Source organism: Amblyomma americanum, chromosome 11, assembly GCF_052857255.1.
Source record: "Amblyomma americanum isolate KBUSLIRL-KWMA chromosome 11, ASM5285725v1, whole genome shotgun sequence".
Classification (NCBI taxonomy): domain Eukaryota; kingdom Metazoa; phylum Arthropoda; class Arachnida; order Ixodida; family Ixodidae; genus Amblyomma; species Amblyomma americanum.
This window is the reverse complement of record NC_135507.1, coordinates 114,494,887-114,516,268: the sequence shown is the minus strand read 5'-3', so window position 1 is coordinate 114,516,268 and position 21,382 is coordinate 114,494,887. Positions and strand designations below refer to the sequence as shown.

At 44.2% G+C, this 21,382-nt stretch overlaps 1 protein-coding gene across 2 annotated transcripts in view; it reads left to right on the top strand.

Moving 5' to 3' along the window:
• LOC144110325 (uncharacterized) overlaps nt 1-21,382 on the top strand; it is a 172,143-nt gene that overhangs the window by 130,282 nt on the left and 20,479 nt on the right. For both annotated transcript variants that reach the window (XM_077643178.1, XM_077643180.1), the window contains one exon: nt 5,199-5,493. In XM_077643178.1, coding sequence (XP_077499304.1) covers nt 5,199-5,437 — 239 coding nt within the window. In that variant the 3' untranslated portion in view covers nt 5,438-5,493. The remainder of the gene's footprint in view (nt 1-5,198; nt 5,494-21,382) is intronic.

The window sequence follows — 21,382 nt, the reverse complement described above, 5'->3', positions numbered from 1 at the left end:
GGGGTGACAGACGACGGCGCGGGGCATAATCGAGCGAACGTGAGTGCCGCCGTTTGCTCACAGATGGCACCAGCCTGTTGCCATCCATGAGCGAGCGGCGGTACTCTCGTTCGCTCGATTATGCCAATGGCAACTCGGCTCAACCCGCGAACAGGCGCTTGAGAGCTGCGCTCTAAAACTAACATGCAGAAAACCAAACTGCTGTTCGACAGTCTAGGCAGGGAACAGCTCTCTACAATTGGTAGCGAGGTGATGGAAGTGGTAAAGGAATACGTCTACAGAGGGCATGTAGTGAACGTTAATCCGAATCACGAGAGCCAGCAAACTAGAATAAGAATGGGGTAGAGCGCATTTGGCATGTTCTCCTTATGAGAAAAGTATTGTATAACGAGCAACGTCGAAATTCGGACTTGTTGGTTCATCCGTCGGAGCAATAGCGCAACAAGGCAAGGGATCCCAAGAACGAGTAGACACACAGCGCTGCGTGCGCCTGTATAACACCTGTATATGTCTGTGCAACATCTGCATACTGTATAACAGCTGTATCTTCCCGGTACTCACCTATGGGGCAAAGCCCTGGAGGATAACGAAAAGAGTTCAACATAAATTGAAGACAACGCAGCGAGCTGTGGAAAGGAATATTATATGTGTAACGTTAACGGACAGAAAGATGGTAGATTTTGTCAGAGAACAAACGCGGGTTAATAACATCCTAGTCGACATGAATGAATAGTCTATAACAGGGCATATAATGCGAAGCCAGGATAACAGATAGTCGCCAAGAGTAACGGGCTGGATTTTAGAAGATAAGCGTAGCAGGGAGAAGCAGAATTTCAGTTGGGCCGATGAGATAAAGAAGTTTGCGGGGATAAAGAACCCCCAGCTGGCACTGTACAGGGTCAACTGGAGAGGTATGGGAGAGGCCTTTGTCCTGGAGCGGACGCAATCAGGTTGATGATGATGATAAGTGTGCTAATCTCGTATGCAACGAACCTAAGTATGCCACCTCAGATATTATGAACCTTCGTGCGGTGACCATGGATGTAACGAGCCTTAATGTGCCAAGCGCAGATATGCTAACACATTCAAACGATCACGTAAGAGATCTTGTTTTAGCAGCAAAAAATTCCGCTAATGAGTCATCTCTTCTTCACTTTCCTAAACCCCGTAAAACCAAACCAAACATTCATTTGCTCCCAGGAGCATGACCTGACATGGTCGGCTATCACAAAGTTGCGCTCACAATCACGGCGTGGGATATCGGCTTGACTGCCATCCGTGGGAGGGCAGAGAGTGTACACGTGTTTTTCTCCATATACGACCACTCAATTTGTCTTGTCGTTTGAGCGTTTCTCTGAAAGTAAAATATGCGCAAGATAATAATAGAAACCACTCATTTTGTCTGCCCGCACATGTGCCTACATCTCATACATTTTACTGCGGCACAAAATCAAGGTACCCATTGATAGGGATCTGTGTGAAATTCAATTTAAAATTTTTATGTATGTTTGAAAGCACAAAAAGATGTGTCTGTCTGTCTGGACACTGTCTGGACGCGTAGCCGTAGGCTTGTCATGGTAGTCATGAGTCTAAATACTGAAATACTATCATACAGGCACTCCAATACAATTGGAACTTGGAAGAGCGGATATATACACACACACACACACACACACACACACATATATATATATATATATATATATATATATATATATATATATATATATATATATATATATAAGTATTCAAGTGTAGAAAAATAAAAAGAGAGAAAGCGCGAGGAGCAGTTGCATAATATGAACAACATCGTAGATGCTAAAAAAGATCGTATGCACTCAGCAGATTAAGTAAGAGTTATCTTACGCTATGTATGTGCCGAAAGACTTTCTTTGATCTTTCAGTTAAATCTTGAGGCTATTTAACTTCGTGTGGAAGAGTATTCCATATTTTTTCACCAACAAAAGCTAGCTGTCGTTCTCCATGTACGTTTCCTAGCGCTACATTTCTGGTGGGACGTGATGACGTGTGAGATAGTGTTATATGGAAAGGCTGCTTGTATCTTACGATGATGTTTACGACAGTTGTTGTTTTTAGTAGGCGCAGTGAGTCGAGAGATAGTATCTGTAAGTCGTCGAATAATCAGTTGCTGGGTTGATGCGGCTAAGAATGAGTTTGGACTCTTAATGACCGCTTCTATAATTTTCGAATTATCTCGATATAACTTTTGTAGGTTCATCCCCATGATTCTATGCAGTATAAGAAGTGGCTGTTCGACAATACCAGTTGTTGGGCTAGTTGGTACTCACGGTGATCCATAACAGCGCGACAGACGGGACAGAGCAGAAGGCACACAACACAGAGCCCTGACTCAAACCTGAAACGTTTACTGGCTGCCAGCCAGTATAAATACTGCCCTGGTGGCCGGGAAGGATACAAGCACGCTTGACTTGCGTGACATTCAAGATCGCCAGTACATAAGGGACGTGTCAGCAGGAAAGAGTCATACGCGGGAAAATAACGTACCGCAACAGCAGGCAGAAGTTAGCATTCACAATCAAGGTTGGCATGCATTCACAATCACTTCGACGCCAGCATGTTTCCCATCTTGACATGCGCATCGTGACACGGGCATCTTGACATCTTGAAGTTGTCCTCTCGGCGCCTAAGCGACTGTCTAGCCTGCTCAAAAAGTAAATGCAGTGGAAAGAGAACTACGCAGCTGCTTGATAAGGCACGCGAAACAATTCGTGCCTTGCCAGGAAGGAGTTGTTTATTCTCTGCCTCTGTCATGTGGCAAGTGTTACATCGGCCAAACAGGCGAATGTGTTAACGTAAGATTAAAGGAACACGAATACAATATCTCTCGTGTCGCCATCGCAAGCCACATAGCAAAACATTGTATACAATGCAAAGGTCTGTTTTCCACTATCTAAGGAATGCTCTGTGATAGCAAAGAACTGCGACTCGCTAGCAAGGGAAATAATAGAAGTCCACCTGATAGCTAGGACCTCAGACCAATGTATCAGTATTCCCTCTGTAGCGCTGCCAGATAAGGAAAACCGTTACCTTGATTGTGAATGCTAACTTCTTCCTGCTGTAGCGGTGACATTATTTCCCCGCGTATGACTCTTACCTGCTGTCACGTCCCTGATGTGCTGGCGATTTTGAATGCCACGGAAGTCAAGCGTGCTTGTATTCATCCTGGCCACCAGGGCAGTATTTATACTGTCTGGCGGCCAATAAACGTTTTAGTTGTGAGCCAGCGCTCTGTATTGCGCCCCTTCTTCTCTGTCCCGTCTCTCGCGCTGTTATGGATCACCAAGTGGCTGTTAATAATGGACAAATATAAAATACGTAATATATTTGTGTCAAAGAAGTCACGTGCCTGCAGCAGTTTATAGCACCCAGGTGCCATTTTTCCCCCAACTGCTGGTAAATGATTTTGCCAGTGCAGGTGCCTATCAGGGACTGCGCCAAGATATTTAAAACAAGGTGTATATTTCAGTAGAGAGTTGTCAATACTAATACCTATACGGTTAATATCTACTTGATTTCTACGGGAGGGATATATAGTATATTTTAGTTCCTCAACATCAACAGACAGCTTGTTAGCTGAAAACCAGTGCGAGATGCTTGCTAAATCTAGGTTTGTTTTAGACTGAATTTTCTCGTTATCTCCTGAAATAATTATAGCGGTCTCATCGGCGTACACAAGCATATCTCCGAAGTGTAGTTGCAGGTCGGAAACATATAAAGAAAACAGCAGGGGCCCCAAAACGACCCTTGGGGCACGCCCGTGTGTATACGTTGTGGTGACGATGGTACATTATTTATTACAACTACCTGATGAAGTTGATGAAAATGACTAATAAAACAGTTGCAAATACTGTTCTCTAAAACCGTAGTGCTTTAGCTTGTACAAAAGAATGGAATGGTCAACGGTATCGAAAGCCTTATGTCGAGAAATACCACAGCCACAAGTTTGTTGTCATTTAAAGCCAAGTTTATTTTTCGGCTAATGACTGCACTGCAATTGAGGTTGAATTGTGCTGCCGGAAGCCATGCAGCTGCGTGCAAATTATACTATGTATTTTTCTATGAATGTATTATTTCGATTTGCGAGAATTTTTTCGTAATAGATATTAACAGCACTGAGCAATGACATAGCTCGACAACTACAGTGGTTTGAGCGACCTTCACCTCTGTATACTGAAACAACTCGAGCCGTTTTCAGCGGCATTGGGTACTTGGCGGTTTTCAGTTAGTAATTTAGAAGGTGGCATAATATAGGACAGGGGATAGCAATGTTATCTTTTAACATACGCACTCTTATTTAATCCAATCCAGTGGCTTTATTGCTAGGCATAGTTTCCAAAGTAGAGTGCATATCGTCGAGTTCAATGTCATCCAGGAAAAAGGTATTTGGTAGCGGACTTCTTAAGAAAGAATTTATATGCGTCATATACGGATGTGTCTGAAGAAATCCCTACAGTAGTAAAATATCAATTAAAACGGTCGAAAACGTTCTGATCAATGACGGCCGCAAGCATGTTTTGTTTGCGTGGTTCACAATTCCCCACAGTTTATAGAGTTCCCGTCGCTATATTCGATTCGGTGTGTATAATATTCTTTTTCCCGTTTGCGCATAGCTCCCACCAATTTATTCCGCATTTGTTCGTTCAAGTAATAGTTTATCCTTAAGTTCTTTCCATTTATCACACCAGAAATACTTTTGTTGTAGAACTGCTAAAACTTGTCCCGTGCCCGGGCCACGATGGCCTGATAAAAGAAAACACGTCAGCTTTTGAAATTATTTCATTTCTAACACAATGCCACTTTGGAACGCACTATTAATCACTTCATGCACTGACCATGAAACATACGGAACTAAAATTGACTTCTATAATGTCAACTGCCCGTGCGCGCCTTGTCTCAAGACTGATTCATTTTTCTTTGTGGTGCCCTGGTATTAGCCAGTGTTATATTCCCTATGAGGTTGCAGTTAGCACCTGTTCTCCGTTTTGCTATTCGTTTTTCATTTTCACATATATGCTGTTACTTACGTCTGTTGGTGCCTTTTGGCTGATGTTCACCATTGCACACCACTCTGTCCTCGTTTTATGTGCATGCCTCCGGGCCGTCGACGTAACAACACGCCAAGTGACATGACGCTGCGCTTGCACCTCGTCCTCCAGGGGGCTCCCAGCTCCACCGGGCGCTGAGACCACTGGCGAACCTCAGAGCAGAAGACGACGAGCTCAGTCCAACCGGGACCCCCCAGAGCTTCGCGTCGGGCTCCTCTGTTTTTGAGGACATTCCGGGCGAGCACATCAGCAGGGTGACCGACATCGATGTGGTCACCGTGACCGACGACAGCTCCGATTCCCGTCGCAGGTCACGCAGCTACTCTTCGCGGAGTGATGATCGCTGGTAGCGCCACAGCATCGCCGGCTGCGGACATTGCATTCCTTTCCAGTCTGAATCGCTGAGGTGGGATTTCTTTGTTTCCTTGATGGGGGTGGGGAGATTTATTTTTGAAGCGAATAGCTTCCCTACGCTAGGTAAAGCAGTCTTCGGTTAGGCAGCCCAACGACCTTGAGCGACATTCAGCCCAACCAAGGGTAGCCGTGTAGGACCATATGTGGTACAGTTATGGTGCCGAACTCTCGACCCCTCACCTTGACCCATGACCATTAGTCGACCTTTGACCTCTTACATTGGGTGACCTCTAGGTTGACCTTTGACCTTAAGAACATCCGATGGGGTGATGCGAAGCCACGGGATGACATCCGATGGGGATGTCCTAAAAGCATGTGATACCACGTCATACGCACGTGGTCGTGTGGGTATACATAGAACGTCTGTGGTGAGCGTGTAGCGGAGCTGCCATGGACGAGCCTCAGACGCTCAGCAAGCGGGCTTGCTTTTTGCTTAATTCCAGCGTTAGGAAAGATAAGCCAATGCATTTTTTTTTCATTTTTTGCGATAGCCCACTTGCATCCTGAGATACCATGGAGTACATCAGAACAGGCTCTCTGCACTAATAATAACTAATAACTTGAAATGTTTTTCTTGCTTGTTCCTTGCCCTGGTGCATTTGTTCCTCTGCGCAGTTCTGGTACTGCTCTGCCCTTTGCTAGCCGTTCACCTTGCAACTTTCTGTTCTGGTTTCCGTGAGCGCAAGCATAGTGCTCTAGAAGATTAAGCAGAATAACGACCATGCCGCTAATACATGGGAGCGGGTAGCCGCTTTTGCGATAATAGAGACGCGTCAGTGCAGTGGCGCTAGCAGCAACAGGAATGCCGGAAGGCGGCACGCCCTAGGCAGCAACGAACATTAGAATATTGCTATAATGATGTTATGTAAGTTGCAGTAATGTTACATGTTCCATTGTTATGTACACTAACGTTAAAAATTAACATATTATATTGTGTGTTATTAGAAAACACTATTTTAACGCTCTAAACCAACATTGTTTTAATATAGTCTTTGAAATGTTATTATAATGTTAGAGTCAGAACTATAGAACAACATTACAAATATATTTCGACCACAGTTTTCCAGAGCTTTTCCCGCTGTTTTCATAGTAAGGATATTTTTCAACTAGCAGTACTTCGCAGTCATATCTCTAAGCACAGCCCCATTATTTTGCCATGAAAACTTTGGTTATTACCCATTCGCCACTATCATTCATGCGACATCCTTCGGTAATTGGTATATAAGCTTGACTCCATGATATCCGTTCGGAGGTGAGTGAGTACGAGTGGCATGTTGGGCTCTATATAGTGAAAATGAAATGTCGCCCTCATTGCTGGTTCTTGCAAAGCGTTTTAGGTTGTGTGCCAGCACAACTGGTGGGCCTGCATGCTTTTTCAGGGCTGCTTCACCATTTTCGAGACTGTTACATTAATGTTGCTTAAGTATTTCATTAATGTTCGGGGAAGGTTATTCTAACGTTTTTTTCTGTACCATTAGAGAAACGTTAGAAGAAAATGGCATTAAGCACATTGAAATAACATTCGACCAAAAAGCTCTAATATTACTGCAATGTTTCGGTAATAACCGGGGCGATCTGCGTTCGCTCGTCGTACCGAGTTGTATGCGCAAGTGTTTCGCAAACAGATCAGTTAATGGGCGGCTGTCGTTCTCACACATCTTTTTTTTCCATTTCGACCCATCGACACCCAGCAGGAAAACATCTCACTTAGGGTAGACAGCTGGGCTAGTTGGTTGTTTGCATTATTGGTTTGCACGGTTGGTGGCGATAGCAGTGCTTCTATGGATAGAAAAGTCCCGCAAGTATGCAAAAAGTTTCAGTTGAAGTCCGGCGTTCATGTTGTCTTCTCCCTTCGCCTTTGTCTCTTGCGCTGGTACCATGTTCCGTAATAATGCATCTCACTTAGAAGTTTGCCTCCTGGAAAACGTCCTGGAAAGAAATTTACGAATGAGAAGCGCACAGCACGTTTGAGTGCCAACAGCTGGCTGTCATTCCGCAAACAGAAAAATGTATAGGAGGCCGTAAAACGACCAATATTTGCACTTTCCCAACCAGCTATGCATGTATGAAACTTTATGTCACTCAAAAAATTCTTTGACTGCAGGCCATCGCTTCAGAGAGAGAGAAGTTTAATGCGTAAGACGATTCGGTAGGCCTTCATTCCAAGAGGCCATTGGCTTTTGCCGCAGCTCTTGCCCTGGTTCGCCAGCGAAATCTGCTCTTCCGAATGTGAGCTTGAAAGCGCCGCTTCCCAGTACTCGTTTATTTATTTATTTATTTATTTATTTATTTATTTATTTATTTATTTATTTATTTATTTATTTATTTATTTATTTATTTATTTATTTATTTATTTATTTATTTGCATTACCCGTCAAGGCCAGTCGCATTACGAGGGGAGTGGTAAATATAGATCAAACAGAGAAATTACAATTGGTTACAAGAATGTTAAAAAGCATCCGACTATACAATGTTGGCTAGTGCTACGCGGAACTGCTCATAACTTGCAATGCCAGCAACGTCTGCAGGAAGGCTGTTCCAATCACGTGAGGTTCGCGGCAGGAAGGACTGCGAGAAGCATTTCGTGTTGCATGACACCATTCCGACTTTGTGAATATGACCAATGCGGCGGGATACATATATTGGCTGGGGGATGAGGCGATCACGTAGAGCTGGATGATGATACAGCTTGTGGAACAGGGCGGTAAGAAACACTTTTCTACGCGATGTCAGTGTTGGGGGCAGAGATTAGATTTCAAAGCAGTTTTACTCGCTGTGCGGTTGTAGTTATCAAGGATGAAACAGAGAGTTGTTTTGCACCATATCAAGATCATTAGTTCAGTTGTCATGAGCAAGGTCCCATACTGATTTATAATACTCGGGTTTAAATCGTATTAGTGTTTTATAAAGCAATAGTTTCACATTCGATGGAACATTTAAAAAGTTTCGACATAAGTAGCCTAGCATGCGATTAGCATTTTTAATTATGTTCTCGGCATTAAGAGATCAGTTAAGATTTGAAGTAATGTGAGCGTCTAGGTATTTATATGACGAGACTGATTCCAACGGAATGTTATAGATGTAGTAGTGAGGCGGGGAGGAAGTTTTTGTAGATACACGCATGACTTTGCAATTGTTAATATTTAGCTCCACCAACCAATCTTTGCACCAGTTTCCTGCTGTGTTGCGGTCTTACTGAAGTAATGTAATGTCGTTAGCGTTGGTTATTTCTCTCAAAATGATGCAATCATCAGCGAATAGGTGAATATGGGAGTTCACAATAGAGGGAAGAACATTAATGTAAATTAGAAACAGTAGGTGTCCAAGAACTGAACCTTGTGAAACCCCGGAAGACACCTCGGTAAAACTGGAGTTATAACCGTTAGCAAAACCAAATAGTGAGCGATGAAGTAGAAAACATTAAATACATTTCAATAAGTTACAATCAATATTCAGTTGCTTTAGTTTGTGAAGTAAAAGTTTGTGACATACCTTGTCGAAAGCCTTTGAAAAATTTAAAAATATATAGTCAGCTAGTGATGATAGGTTTAGAATACGATGCAATGCATGTGTAAACGATATTAACTGTGTTTCGCAAGATCAAGATTTTCGAAAACCATGTTGCGCAGATGTAAAAAGGAGTTAGATTCGAGGAAGGTAACAATATTGGTGAATATTATGTATTCAAGCATTTTGCAACAAGTACTGGTAAGAGATATGGGACGATAATTACTAGGGGATGCTTTGCTGCCGGAGTTCAAGACTGGAACCACCTTTCCGATTTTCCACTCAGTAGGTAGCGTTGATTGGTCAAGTGAGAGGTGGAAAATTTTGGTTAGTGTAATGGAAGGATAAGCTGAATTGCTTTTTTAAGAACTTTTGGTGAATGCAGTCATAACCTGGAACGAATGAACACTGAGTCCATCAATAAGCTTATCGACACCAGGAGTAGAAACAGCTATAAATGGCATAGAAACACAGTTGAAGTGGTGAGATGTAGGTACAGGTACATCTGGCATGGCTGTAAAGATTTCTGTGAATGTGTGGTTTAGAATTGTGGCGCAAATGTCGGAAGGAATAAGGTCACCTGATGGGCCAGATAAGGTGATGCTATCGTCGGTGGAAGGATTAATGACCCGGCAGAATTTTTTCACATTGGTCGTTCACATAGTGGTCAGAATACGTGAGTGGAAGTTTTTTAGTCTTTGAGCGCCTGAACATACGTGTTGGAAGCCCCTGTGTACGAAGCCCATCGCTTAGTAGTTGGCGAGAGCTTTGCGATGCGGTAGAGGCTCTTGTTTTTGTTAGATAAACGCTGAATGTGATTATTGCACCGGGAAGCGTTTGACTGGGTCGGGGAACTCAGAGTAAAATACTATACGAAGAACACCAGAGGAAATTGGACGACAACAGGTGGGCAGCTAAGGTATTTAAATATCTACACAGAAAGCGCGGTGACTAAGACTGGCGGAAAAGAACTAGGTGGCTAACCAGAAAGTATGTCAGACGCGAGGACGAAGAAAGGAAGAACATTAAACGACAGGTTAAAAACGCAAAAGGTAGAAATTGGATAGATTCAATGCAAAAGGAGCATAGTGTAGAACAATATCGATACTGAAAAAGGCAGATCAGGAACGAAGTGTTTTATGATCATTCAAAAGGCAGTGCCCTACTCTTTGAAGCTAGGTCAGGATGTCTTAGAGCTCGCAGCTACAAAAAGAAATTTAACGAAGAAGCTGACACATGTGCTGTGTGTGGTAAATCCGTAGAAACATTACAACACATCATACTAAAATGTGATGGCATCCATCCTGATGTCGATGCAGGCACAGTCACTCTTCCTGAGGCCCTATGGTTCAGAGATAACAATGGTCATATAGACATATCTGCAGTGGAAATTAGCAAAAAGTGATTGGAAGATTGCTGGCTCAAAAGCATAGAGGTGACATAAGGTTAAAAGTGTAAGAGGACGTATTTAAAGATTTTTATGGAGGAAAAACGCTAAGGCGCCCGTGTGCTGTGCGATGTCAGTGCACGTTAAAGATCCCCAGGTGGTCGAAATTATTCCGGAGCCCTCCACTACGGCACCTCTCTCTTCCTTTCTTCTTTCACTCCCTCCTTTACCCTTCCCTTACGGCGCGGTTCAGGTGTCCAACGATATATGAGACAGATACTGCGCCATTTCCTTTCCCCCCCAAAACCAATTATTATTATTATTTAAAGAAAATTTCGAATTTTAATAACTTACAACATAGTTAAACATATATAAAGGAAAAAAAGCTTAGCATGGTGGCCACTGCCATCACCCCGTTTCAAAGGGGGCGCTCCTATCTTCCATCCATCCATCCATCCATCCACAGAGCGTTGAGCAATGTATTATTCAGTGAGTTGGAAGACTTTACCTGTAAACATGCTGCAGTTAATTTGAACGCTGCTGTTATCAAAGCTATCTAGGAAAACATCGATAAAAGAAGACAGTTCATTACTTATCCCCTGAAAATGTTGCTTTCTTGCCGTCTCGTATAAAATATTTCTTTCTATTAGTATTCCGAGAGGCACGGTTAATGTGAAACTGCATTAGCAAGTGGTCACTGAAGCCAGGCAGGTATGTAATAGGTTAGGCTGTGTCAGATCGATTTGTCAGGATCAAATCTAGTGTATTCGCGGCGCTGTCTGTTATTCAAGTTGCTTGTGTGCACAATTACACTAGCGAGAATACTGAGCGCACATCTAAAAATTCGCGACCTTGAGACGAGAACGGGGACATTGAAGGGGAGTAGGTATCCCATGTTATTTTCGAAAAATCGCAAACGCCGAATAAGAATAGTGGGGATGAAGGAAAGCGTGTTGCGACGATATTGATAGCATCGTAAAGTTCATCACTAAACGTAGGCGACGAGGAAGGTGGACGTTATCATGTACCTATTACTACTCTCAGGTGATTAAGGGTGAGCACAGACCATACTATTTCTAGATTAGTGTCGACATGTATACATGATGATGGCATTTCATTTGAAATAGCGAGAAACACTCCGCCGCCACTCTGCGTGCCGCGATCACAGCGGAAAAAGGAAAAGGATGAGCATCTAAAAAGATATCAGTGTCGCGAACATGCGCGGCCAGCCAAATTTCTGTTAACGCGATGATTTTAGCGGAACAACTGTCGATAGCTGATGATAGAGAGTTATACTTGTTAAGGACGCTTCTGATGTTAGTAAAAAGAACTCGTACTGAAGATGTGGATGCCTGAATACTACTCTAGCATGCCTAGGATGGGCTATCCGAGCTAGCGGCAGAGGCTGAACTGGCATGTGCTCTGCATGTATCGATGTTAATTACGGTGTTTGGGTTTGAATCGTACATGTAACATTTCTTGGTCATAAGTAACTTCTTATGGCGCATGTTGTGGGTGGGGGAATCAGGTTGTTTTTCGCAAAATCGAAAAGCTTTTTACGTGCCAGACGAGTTGTGACTGAATAGTCTTCGGTAAGTGTGATCTTGCTTTCTTTCAGTCTGTTGCGCTTGGAGAGGATCAAGTCTTTCGTTTTAAAATTCACAAATTTCGCAATGACCGGACGACATTTTTCAATAACGAGGGTTCCTAAACGCTGCGCACGTTCGATAACATGGGGCGAAAGGGAATCGGTAAGAATAGTAGTTAGTTTTTTCTCAGTGTCCTGCCAGGTTTCATCGGCATCTGGAATTCCGTAGAAAAGTAAGTTGTTACGCCGCGATCTGTCATCAAGCTTATCGTGTCGTGACTGTAATGACCTGACCTTCGTGGAAAGTTAATCTGTATGAGTTTTAATGCGTGAAATTTCCTCCCTGAGCTCTTCTATTTTTTCTAAGTTTTCCTCCAGCACGTCTAAACGGTTCTGGATTGCAGTGGTTTTTGTTTCAATGGCTTTTTGTCCGTTTTTGATAACTTTAATGTCAGCTGCTAATTCTGTCTGAGCTTTAGAACTTTGCTGGGAACGATTGTGAACGTCCTTTAGCAACTGAAATATAATTTTCATCTGTTCGCGGGATCAGAGGGTAAACAGTCAATGTCTATAGGAGCGAATCCGGGCGTTTGGTTGGGGGCCCAGGGTGGCTGTCCATATAACCCGCACGCAACAGCAAAAGGGTCATAGAAAAACATTCACAGAAGACCTCGCACAACACTTGTGGGCACGGGAACAGTATTAAGCAGACGTTATTACTTTTCTTACTTATAAAGGAAGGGCAGTACACACCTGCATAGCAAAAGGGAAGGGGTGCTTTGCCAGATTTCAAGTACTGTCGGCGTGCCCACTGAAGCGGAAGTTTCCATGCTCTCTTCTGAAATACTTGGATGAGGATGATGTTACTGTCGATCGGAAAGGTGGTTTGCAGGCACGTTGTATCGGGTCTGGTGCGTCCAAGTAGGGCGTGAAAGCAAGATGGGAAGAGATCACCTCGTCAGACGCGCAGGCGGGGTAGAAATCCAATGTCGGTGGTGTCGAAGGATGGCATATCAGGCCGCACGAAGTGGCCGATGGGGAACTTGTGCTGAAGTTTGCGGTGCCGATTGCAGCGCCATAACACACTGCCTAGCGAGAAGAGCAAGCAGTTTTGGGTAGTACTATTAGTACTTTTCCGCGCCACGTTCAGGCGCTTATTGGCGTGAGCCTCCGCGCTCTGTCGAAGGCGTACGTGCCGTGCGCCAGCTATCTGGGCTACGCCGAGAGAAGCTAGGCAATGAATGCTGTCAGCCAAACGCGGGTATCTAATCGCGCAGAATGTGTTCTCGCGTTTGCAGCAAGCGGCTGACAAAAGCAGTTTTGAGTCACCGAATGGAACAAATGCAGTGACACCTTGGCAGCGCAGGTCCCCCATAGCCACGGCAAAAAGAATGCATGCGGGGCCTGCATAGCAAAAGGGAAGCGGTTCAGTGCCAGATTGCAAGTAGTGCGCCGTGTCCAGTTATTGATTCTTGGTATAGCTGGGTTTCTCTGGCATGCCCATACCCATGCTCATGCCCATTTGGTATAAGTCAGCCACTTCACCGCAGAAGACCTTCGCTTGCAACGAATAGTAAAAACGTGGCAGGGAGGAAAAAGGCGCTGAATGAAAAGAAATTAAGCGGAAGCAAAGGCGACGAAGTAAAAGAAACCTCACCGCTAAAACCCAACTGAATATTTTTGCACCAAAACAACACACACAGGAAAGACGACGACACCACAGGCGCTCACTTTAACAGTTTAATGAGCGTGAAAGCACTCGACATATATAGCCCTCGAAAACCCGGCCCATGCGCACGCGTGGCACATGGAAGTAAAAAAGTCTTATCAGAGTAGGCGCGATAGAAACTTAGCGTCGTAAAGTAAAACCGACGTAACACACAGTTCGGACCAGCTTTCTTGATCTAGAAGGGTTCCAATGTTTTTCGCGATGTCTGGTGTCTGCCTCTACCCAATATCCTCGTATCGCGGAACTGTGGAATACAATCCGTGCAAGTGCATGGCATGTTGCTGGTGTAGTTGGTAGTTGTCGAACATCATGCAATCGCAGCGCTGGCAGATAAGGCCACAGAGAGGACACACACTCACAATTGCGCTGAACTGTCACCTTTGTTTTGAACATGTGTGATTCGTGCTTCACATTTAACAGGAGGGCATTAACACGCCAGCGCATCTACTACACAGATATGAAGGGGACAATCTCTAGAAGCCACGTTTTGATAATGCATTCAGGGAGTGCTCGATCCCGACAAGAATATAAACAAAAACGAAAACCGCAAATTAGTCAAGGCTGGGTCAAGAAATTCCAAACGCCAAAGCAGCAAACACGGTAACAAGGGAGAAGCGAGGCATAAACATAGGTGAGAAGAAAGTGAGGCATAAAAACAAGCGAAAAATTTGGTTTAAAAACAAGTGAAAAAATGGCATAAATGGGGAAACAATTAGCACTAAAATGAAGCAATGATAATAGCCAAAAAATTCAATGAGCGCTAAAAGCACGTTAAAATGACGACGTAAGTGAGGCAGCAATTAACAGGCCGAGACACGCGTCGTCGTTGATAAGGTGCGATGGAAACCTCTGGAACCTTCTAGGGGCTTCTCCGAGCGATGAGGAAAGGATGCAGCCAAGTGCGCGCAAGGTTACACTCTCTCAGCGCGTTAAGAGCGGAGACTTCTCCAAGATTCTCGAAGTCTATGCTGCGGCGCGCGCGCGCTCTTCATTCGCACCGCGCCGGCTGAACAAAAATGTGCGCCGATTTTCGTGACACAGGAGCCTCCCAGCGCGTTTGAGTATTATGGAATGCTGCCTACAGGAGGACAACAAAATTTGCTTTTTTTACCTTCGGATTTTAAAACTGTATAGCGTCGTAACCCGTATTGACATCTGAAATTATTCCCAGTTTTAGGTACCCTAAATATGGTGTTTAAGATAGTGCGTGGCGATCTGGCATAGCTGATATTGCCTAACATATGACAGATGACGCCTGGTAGCTAGTTACGCTGAGAAATGAATAGTGTGATTTCACGTAAGATCGAAGAAAGTGTGGCTGCTCGATTACTTAAATTTATTTCAATTTCTATATATTGTTGCCTGATGACTGGAAACAAGAGATCTGCAATCGATTTTACTCCAATTTTTTTCTAAGCATCCAAAATTAACAATAGCGAATAGCTGCAGTCCCGCGCTCACGAGCTCTGATATTCGGCCAACTTGGATTTTTATTTATTTTCTATACCCCGAATCGCCGAAGCATTATAGAGGGAATAGCGTTTGCTTAAATCGTAAAAAACAAGAAGCGGGAATTTTAGCGAGAAAACGCAATACGATACAAAATTTACGATCAGCGAACTAGCATATAATACAAACATTAGCAAAGTGGATCATAGCGTGATGGAAGTAGTACAGATTTTCGACCAATAAAGTAGGACACCATGCAAACATGAGCAAAACGTATCATGGCAAAAAATAATAATAATAAAACGGGCTAATTGTGAAAAAAACTTGTGAAGAATCAAATCTTGAAACAAAAATGCAGACAGTGACTGGCGAAAAAAAACAAAATCTTTTATTTACACCGTGTCTACGGTACGGTGGTTCTAGTCATTTAATGCACGTGGCATGATCGAATAAAAAAACTTTGTGTGGCAGTGAATCACGTGAACTTTGCGCTGGTGATCAACAAGTGACGAAGGATACGTTGCCACTGATATAAAGTGCTGACGGGACGAGTTTGTTTATTTTACTTTTGCGGCCCGCTTATTTTCGCTTCAGTGTACTTCGCCGTTCCTGTCGTGACGGGTGCGGCTGGAAACAGCGACTTCGCTCGCGGCGACTCCCCGTCGCCCGTGCAAATGTCCCAAACTGTAGCAGAAGATATGCTGCCCCCTGACCCCATCGCTCAGTCTCCGGGGCGAGAGAGGGAGGGGCTAAGTCCTCCCGAAAAAATTTTGTTTTCGGGGGTGGGCTTGAGCCTCCAGCCCCTCAACAGTCGGCGCCTATGAAGAAGGCTATAGGGAAACGTCAGGAAGCGTCTAGGAAACGCAGATATTCTAAGAAAAGGGAGGAGTCAGAAGCTGGAGTAGACAGAAAATGGGATATCTTCATAAACTGTAGGAGGGAAGCATACTACCTGATCAAAGACAAATTTAGAAGCAGGGAGACCCAATGCATGTAAAAATTTGTAAATAAAAAGGATAGAAAAGCGGATAAGAAATTCTGAAAACATCTTAACTCTACGAGTAATAAGGCTAGGCTAGAGCAAAGGCGTATAGTTACAGATCAAGTTATTAATGCGAAAGCTCTACTTGGCTATGTTCGCGGTTTCGTGACCGCAGCAAGTGGACACAAAACATTTCGGCAGCCTTTGCGTCGTTCGAGGAAGAGTTTGATTGCATGTGATAGAGGATAATAAAATGTCGATGCGCGTCAAATTTAGTTGATGTCGAGTAATTAGTTATTAGCGGCGAACACTTGATTAGACGTCGAAATAGTCCCGGACGTCGGTAGAGTGGCTGGACGTCAAAACTCTTTCGGACGTCTTAATTGTGGAAAAATAAGCAGCCAAGCAGGATGAAGGATTTAAATAGATTAAAATGTGATTAATGAACAATAATTAAACAAAAAACTGGTTGATGTGGAGTAATTAGAGGCGAATGGAAACCATGGACGTGGATGCAGTAGGAGGACGTGAAAACAACCTCGAACGTTGAAAGAGTATAAAACGAAAAAAAAGAGGTTAAAATCAGTAAACAAGGTTGAAAAAGTTTAATTACAAAAGTAGAAAAGACAATGAAGATAATGAAGCGCCACAATAGTGAAGCGAAGAGAGGAGATGAGTGTGAAAGAGGCGTCGTTGCTTTCGCATTCTCCCACTGCGGGTAGCCGCAGTGATCTCTAACGTTTTAAGGTAGAAGGGGATGATAAAATGAAACATACAGGAGCAAGAATGACAGTAAAAATTAAAGAGCGAAGAAATTTGGCATCGAAGCTGGATAGACAAAGAAAGTGGAAAAGGCCATAGAAAAATGTTCCTAGTAGCACGTTGACAGGACCAGATGGTATTCCGAATATGTTAATAAAGAATTGGGACCAAAATCTAAGCAAGCATTGAGAGGTAGCGAGCAAAATGATGATGAATGGGAAAGCCCCCGATGAATGGCGACAAAGCAGGATAAACATGGTATATAAGCGAAAGTGGACCAAAGCTGACTCAACAACTACTTTCCCATAACAGTGGCATCGGTGGTTTACAGGGTGGTGATGCAAATTATAAAGGACAGATTGCAAGCATGGGTGGAGAACGACGGGTTGCTAGGGGAGCTACAAAGTGGGTTCCTGAAACAACGGAGGTTGCAGGAAAATCTGTTTTCATTGACGCAGTGTATAGAGATTGCTGAAAAAGAACACAGGACCCCATGGCTGGAACTCCTAGAATGGATCCTGCGACAACGTTATTCGGTGGATTTGTGGAACATACTGGGCACGTTGGATCTAGAAGATGGAGTAACGAACTTTTTAAAAGATGTCTATAAAATCAACAAAGTACTTATATAATGAAAAAAATGTATCGAGCCTATAGAGATACACCGGGGCACAGGCAAGAATGTCCTCTGTCAACTTTTTGTTCATGTCAGGGTCAAAGTCCAAATTAGGAAAGTGTTCCTTCGAGGGCCTGGTGCCTGCGGATCCTTTTGTTGTGCAGGGTTCGATGAGCCTGGTGGACTGCCTCAATCGCGGTTTCCCCGACGCTAATGCAGCCTTCTCGGTGGACATTGTGGACTTGTTTTATTCTGTGCCCCATGACGAACTTTTTATTGCTGTGCGCGAATTCATTGAAAGATCTGGGACAATTTCCTTCCAGAATAAGTGTGGCATCACTTTAGAATCCTTTCTCGAACCTTTAAAAGTGTACTTGAATTCTACGATAGCACAGCATGAAGATGAGTATGTTGTGCAAAAACATGGAATCTGTATCGGCTCCTGTGTTGCGCCGGTGCTGTGCAACATATTTTTAGCAAAATTTGACTCGATGCTACAAAGATCTCTAAACGACACACGTGTTGTAAGGGTTTTTAGATATGTTGACGATTTTTTAGTAATTTTGAACTTAACCGAAACTGACCAGTTTACCCTTGTGGCAGACCAGATTTTAAATATTTTTAGAACTTGTTCTAAGAACTTGGTTTTTGCGCATGAGATTCCTTCTGACAAGACCATTAGGTTCCTGGATTTATAATTGACTTTTTTACCCAATAAACACGTGTGCTGGAAATATGCGCCCAGGTCTAAGAAGGCACTGTTGCCGTATGATTCGGCCCATTCTAAGTTAGTGAAGCGCAGCATTGCAAACTTGTGTTTTTTGAATGCCTTAAAGAAGAGTTGCCGTCATGTGATGCAGCAAAGTCTGGCGGAGCAGGTTGAACGGCTACAATGTTCTGGGTTTCCTCCCTCGGTTTTGATGGCGGTGGCGGAATCCTTGGGGAAAAAACTGAAGTTATCTTCAAAGGATGCCAGGCCAGTAGAAGTGCCAACAAGAAAGTTGGAAGCCATGCCTTACTTCCACAAGACTTCACATGGTCTAAAAAAAGTAGCTCAGAAGTTTGGTGTCACTATGGCATTTTCTGCTCCTTGCAAACTGTCCGGTTTGTGCGCCCAAACCTTTGCAGACATGCGCAGAACTGGTGTTTGCAACACAAAACACCAGACTATGTTCACCACATGCGCAGTGGGCGTGGTGTATTCAATCCCATTGTCATGCGGGAAAATCTACATAGGCCAAACTGGAGCATGCTTGAATGAGCGCCTGAGGCAACATCGCACAACTTTGGGCACAGGCACAGGCAGCAATCTAGCTTTACATGTAAAGGACTGCAAATGTTCTCCTAGTTTTCACATTGCCAGCATTATCGGGCGGGGTAAATCTAAACGTGAGCGTGAGCTATTGGAGGCATTCATGATCAGAAAGAATAAGCAGAAATGCGTCAGCGAGCCGTCTGTGATTATCACTGAAAAGGAGTACAAGTTTTTATCGTTATAGTAGGCATGTCATCATGTGGTGCGCGAAGTGTATTGTCTGTAGGGTGGGTGCGCAGGCAGGAAATTCCTTTAAAATGAGCGATTTTTCATCGCAATAAATCAGTTGTAAGTCCAGCGTTGTGGTGTGTGCCTCCTTTGTTCTTGTCTTGCGTCTATTTTCGCTGGTTCCTTTTTCTATGTTCTATGGAGTGGACTAGGCTTCGACATTCCTTTTCTCAAGGAAGAAGAATGGATTGAACAGACATTAACGAGGACTAATGTACGGGGTGAGTGATGTAGTGCTAATGGTCGAAAACAATGAACATTTGCATAGGTTGGTCGACATCTGCGGTACAGAGGGAGATAGATTAGGTTTCAAGTTTAGTAAGGAAAAATCCGCAATCATGACATTTAATGATGAGGACGGCGAGCATAGAATATAGGAGATCACGCTGAAGGTAGTGGATAAGTACAAGTATCTCGGGGTGTGGGTAAATAACGGTGCTGAGTACGGAGGTGATGGAGCACGAAAAACATGCAACTACAGGTAGTAGTAGGATGTACTGGTGGGCCAGTTGGTAAAACATACCAAATTATTCCCCGTCGCGGTGTCTCAGTGCTTATTGCGCCCGGCTGCTGACCCGAAAGACGCAGGTTCGATACCGGCCGCGGCGGTCGAATTTCGATGAAGAAGAAATTCTAGAGGCCCGTGTGCTGTGCGATGTCAGTGCACGTTAAATAACCCCAGGTGGTCGAAACTTCCGAAGCCTTTACTACGTTGCCTTTCATAGCCTGAGTCTATTTCAGACGTTAAATACCCGAAAGCCATAAAACATGCCAAATGATTTCTGGCGCACAACAAAGACGACCACGGACAGAGAACACACCACAAAGCGCGGTGCATCAACTAGTTTATTTTCACGCGAAACGCCTACATTTATACGGTGCAGCGCAAAATCGCGCCCAGAACTACGAACACGAAGGTGACATGTCGCGTTCCTCTTTGATAGCGACCATGAACCACGTGCAACACGAGGAAACTTCATAAACTAAGCACATTACTGCAGAGCCGAACTAGTATACACGTGAATGGGCAGCCTCGGACCGATCGTTACTGTGTCACTATGCCCAAGAAGTGACGCTCCTTGTCACTCAACAATACTGAAGGCATGCAGGCGCAATTTTCTTTAAGCTTTGTGATTTCCCAGCCTCAACAATTTCTCCTGTGGTCTTTTGTGCGCACCTGCACACCTTCCCAAGTCCACCTTCGTGAGTTCGGAAGGTGCTGTTGTTTGCCAGAAGAAAGGGATCCGCATCGGTTCCTGCATCGCGCCCGTACTGAGCGATATTTTTCTTGCGCAGCGTGACCGCGACCTCAGCCGTCGCCGACAGTCGGTGTGTTTAGGTATATTGACGATTACCTCGTTGTGTCCGATGCTGCTAGTGCGTGCCCTGACTCGTACATTTCCGACACCACGTCGTCTCTTTTTGCTGAATGCCTTCAACCCTTGACCCTGACCAACGAAGTCCCTGTTAACAACGCCATGAGTTTTCTGGATCTAGGCCTCTACTTTTCCGCATTTCATGTCTGTTGGGCCTACGAACCAAGACGAAACAAACCCGTCCTTCCCTTCGAATCAACTGACTCGAAGGTACTCAAACGAGGCATTATCCGATCATGCTTCGCCAAAGCCTTCGCAAACTCATGCGAGCACCGCCTTGAAACAGCCATCCATCACCAGGTGTCCCGGCTCTTGAGTTCAGGGACCCCTATACGCTGTTAATTTCCGCGGCTGAAGGTAAGATTAGACGTCTAAATAAGCTTGCTTCCAACACCGCGGAGGACCCAGCTCTAAACAAGAAACCTCACCACAACCACAAGCTCAGAAAAATAGGCAAACGAGCAAGTGTGAAAGTGGTCTTTTCGGCACCGGATAAGCTATCTAAACTGTGCAAGAAGAGCACTTCCACCGACAATCAGGACAGGAACTGCACCATTAGACACCATCGGCGGTTTGTTGCATGCACAGAAAAAGTGCATCAAGTCAATCCCTTTTGCCTGTGGAATAGCCTGCGTTGGCCAGACTGGCAGATGTCTGAACGAGAGGCTCAGGGAGTACAACTACAACGTAAACCGTTGCCTCTCGTGACAGCAGTCAGTGCAAGGAACAAGGTCCTTCCTTTGAACAGACCACAGTTTTGCGCAGGTGCGCAGAAAAGACCCCAAGGGAAATTTTTGAGGCTCGGGAAATCATAAAGGTTAAAGAAAATTGCGTCAGCACGCCTTCGATATTGTTATGTGGCAAGGCGCAACAGTTCTTGGGCATAATGACGCAGTAACGATTGTTCCGAGGCTGCCTATTCACGTGTGTACTAGCTCGGTT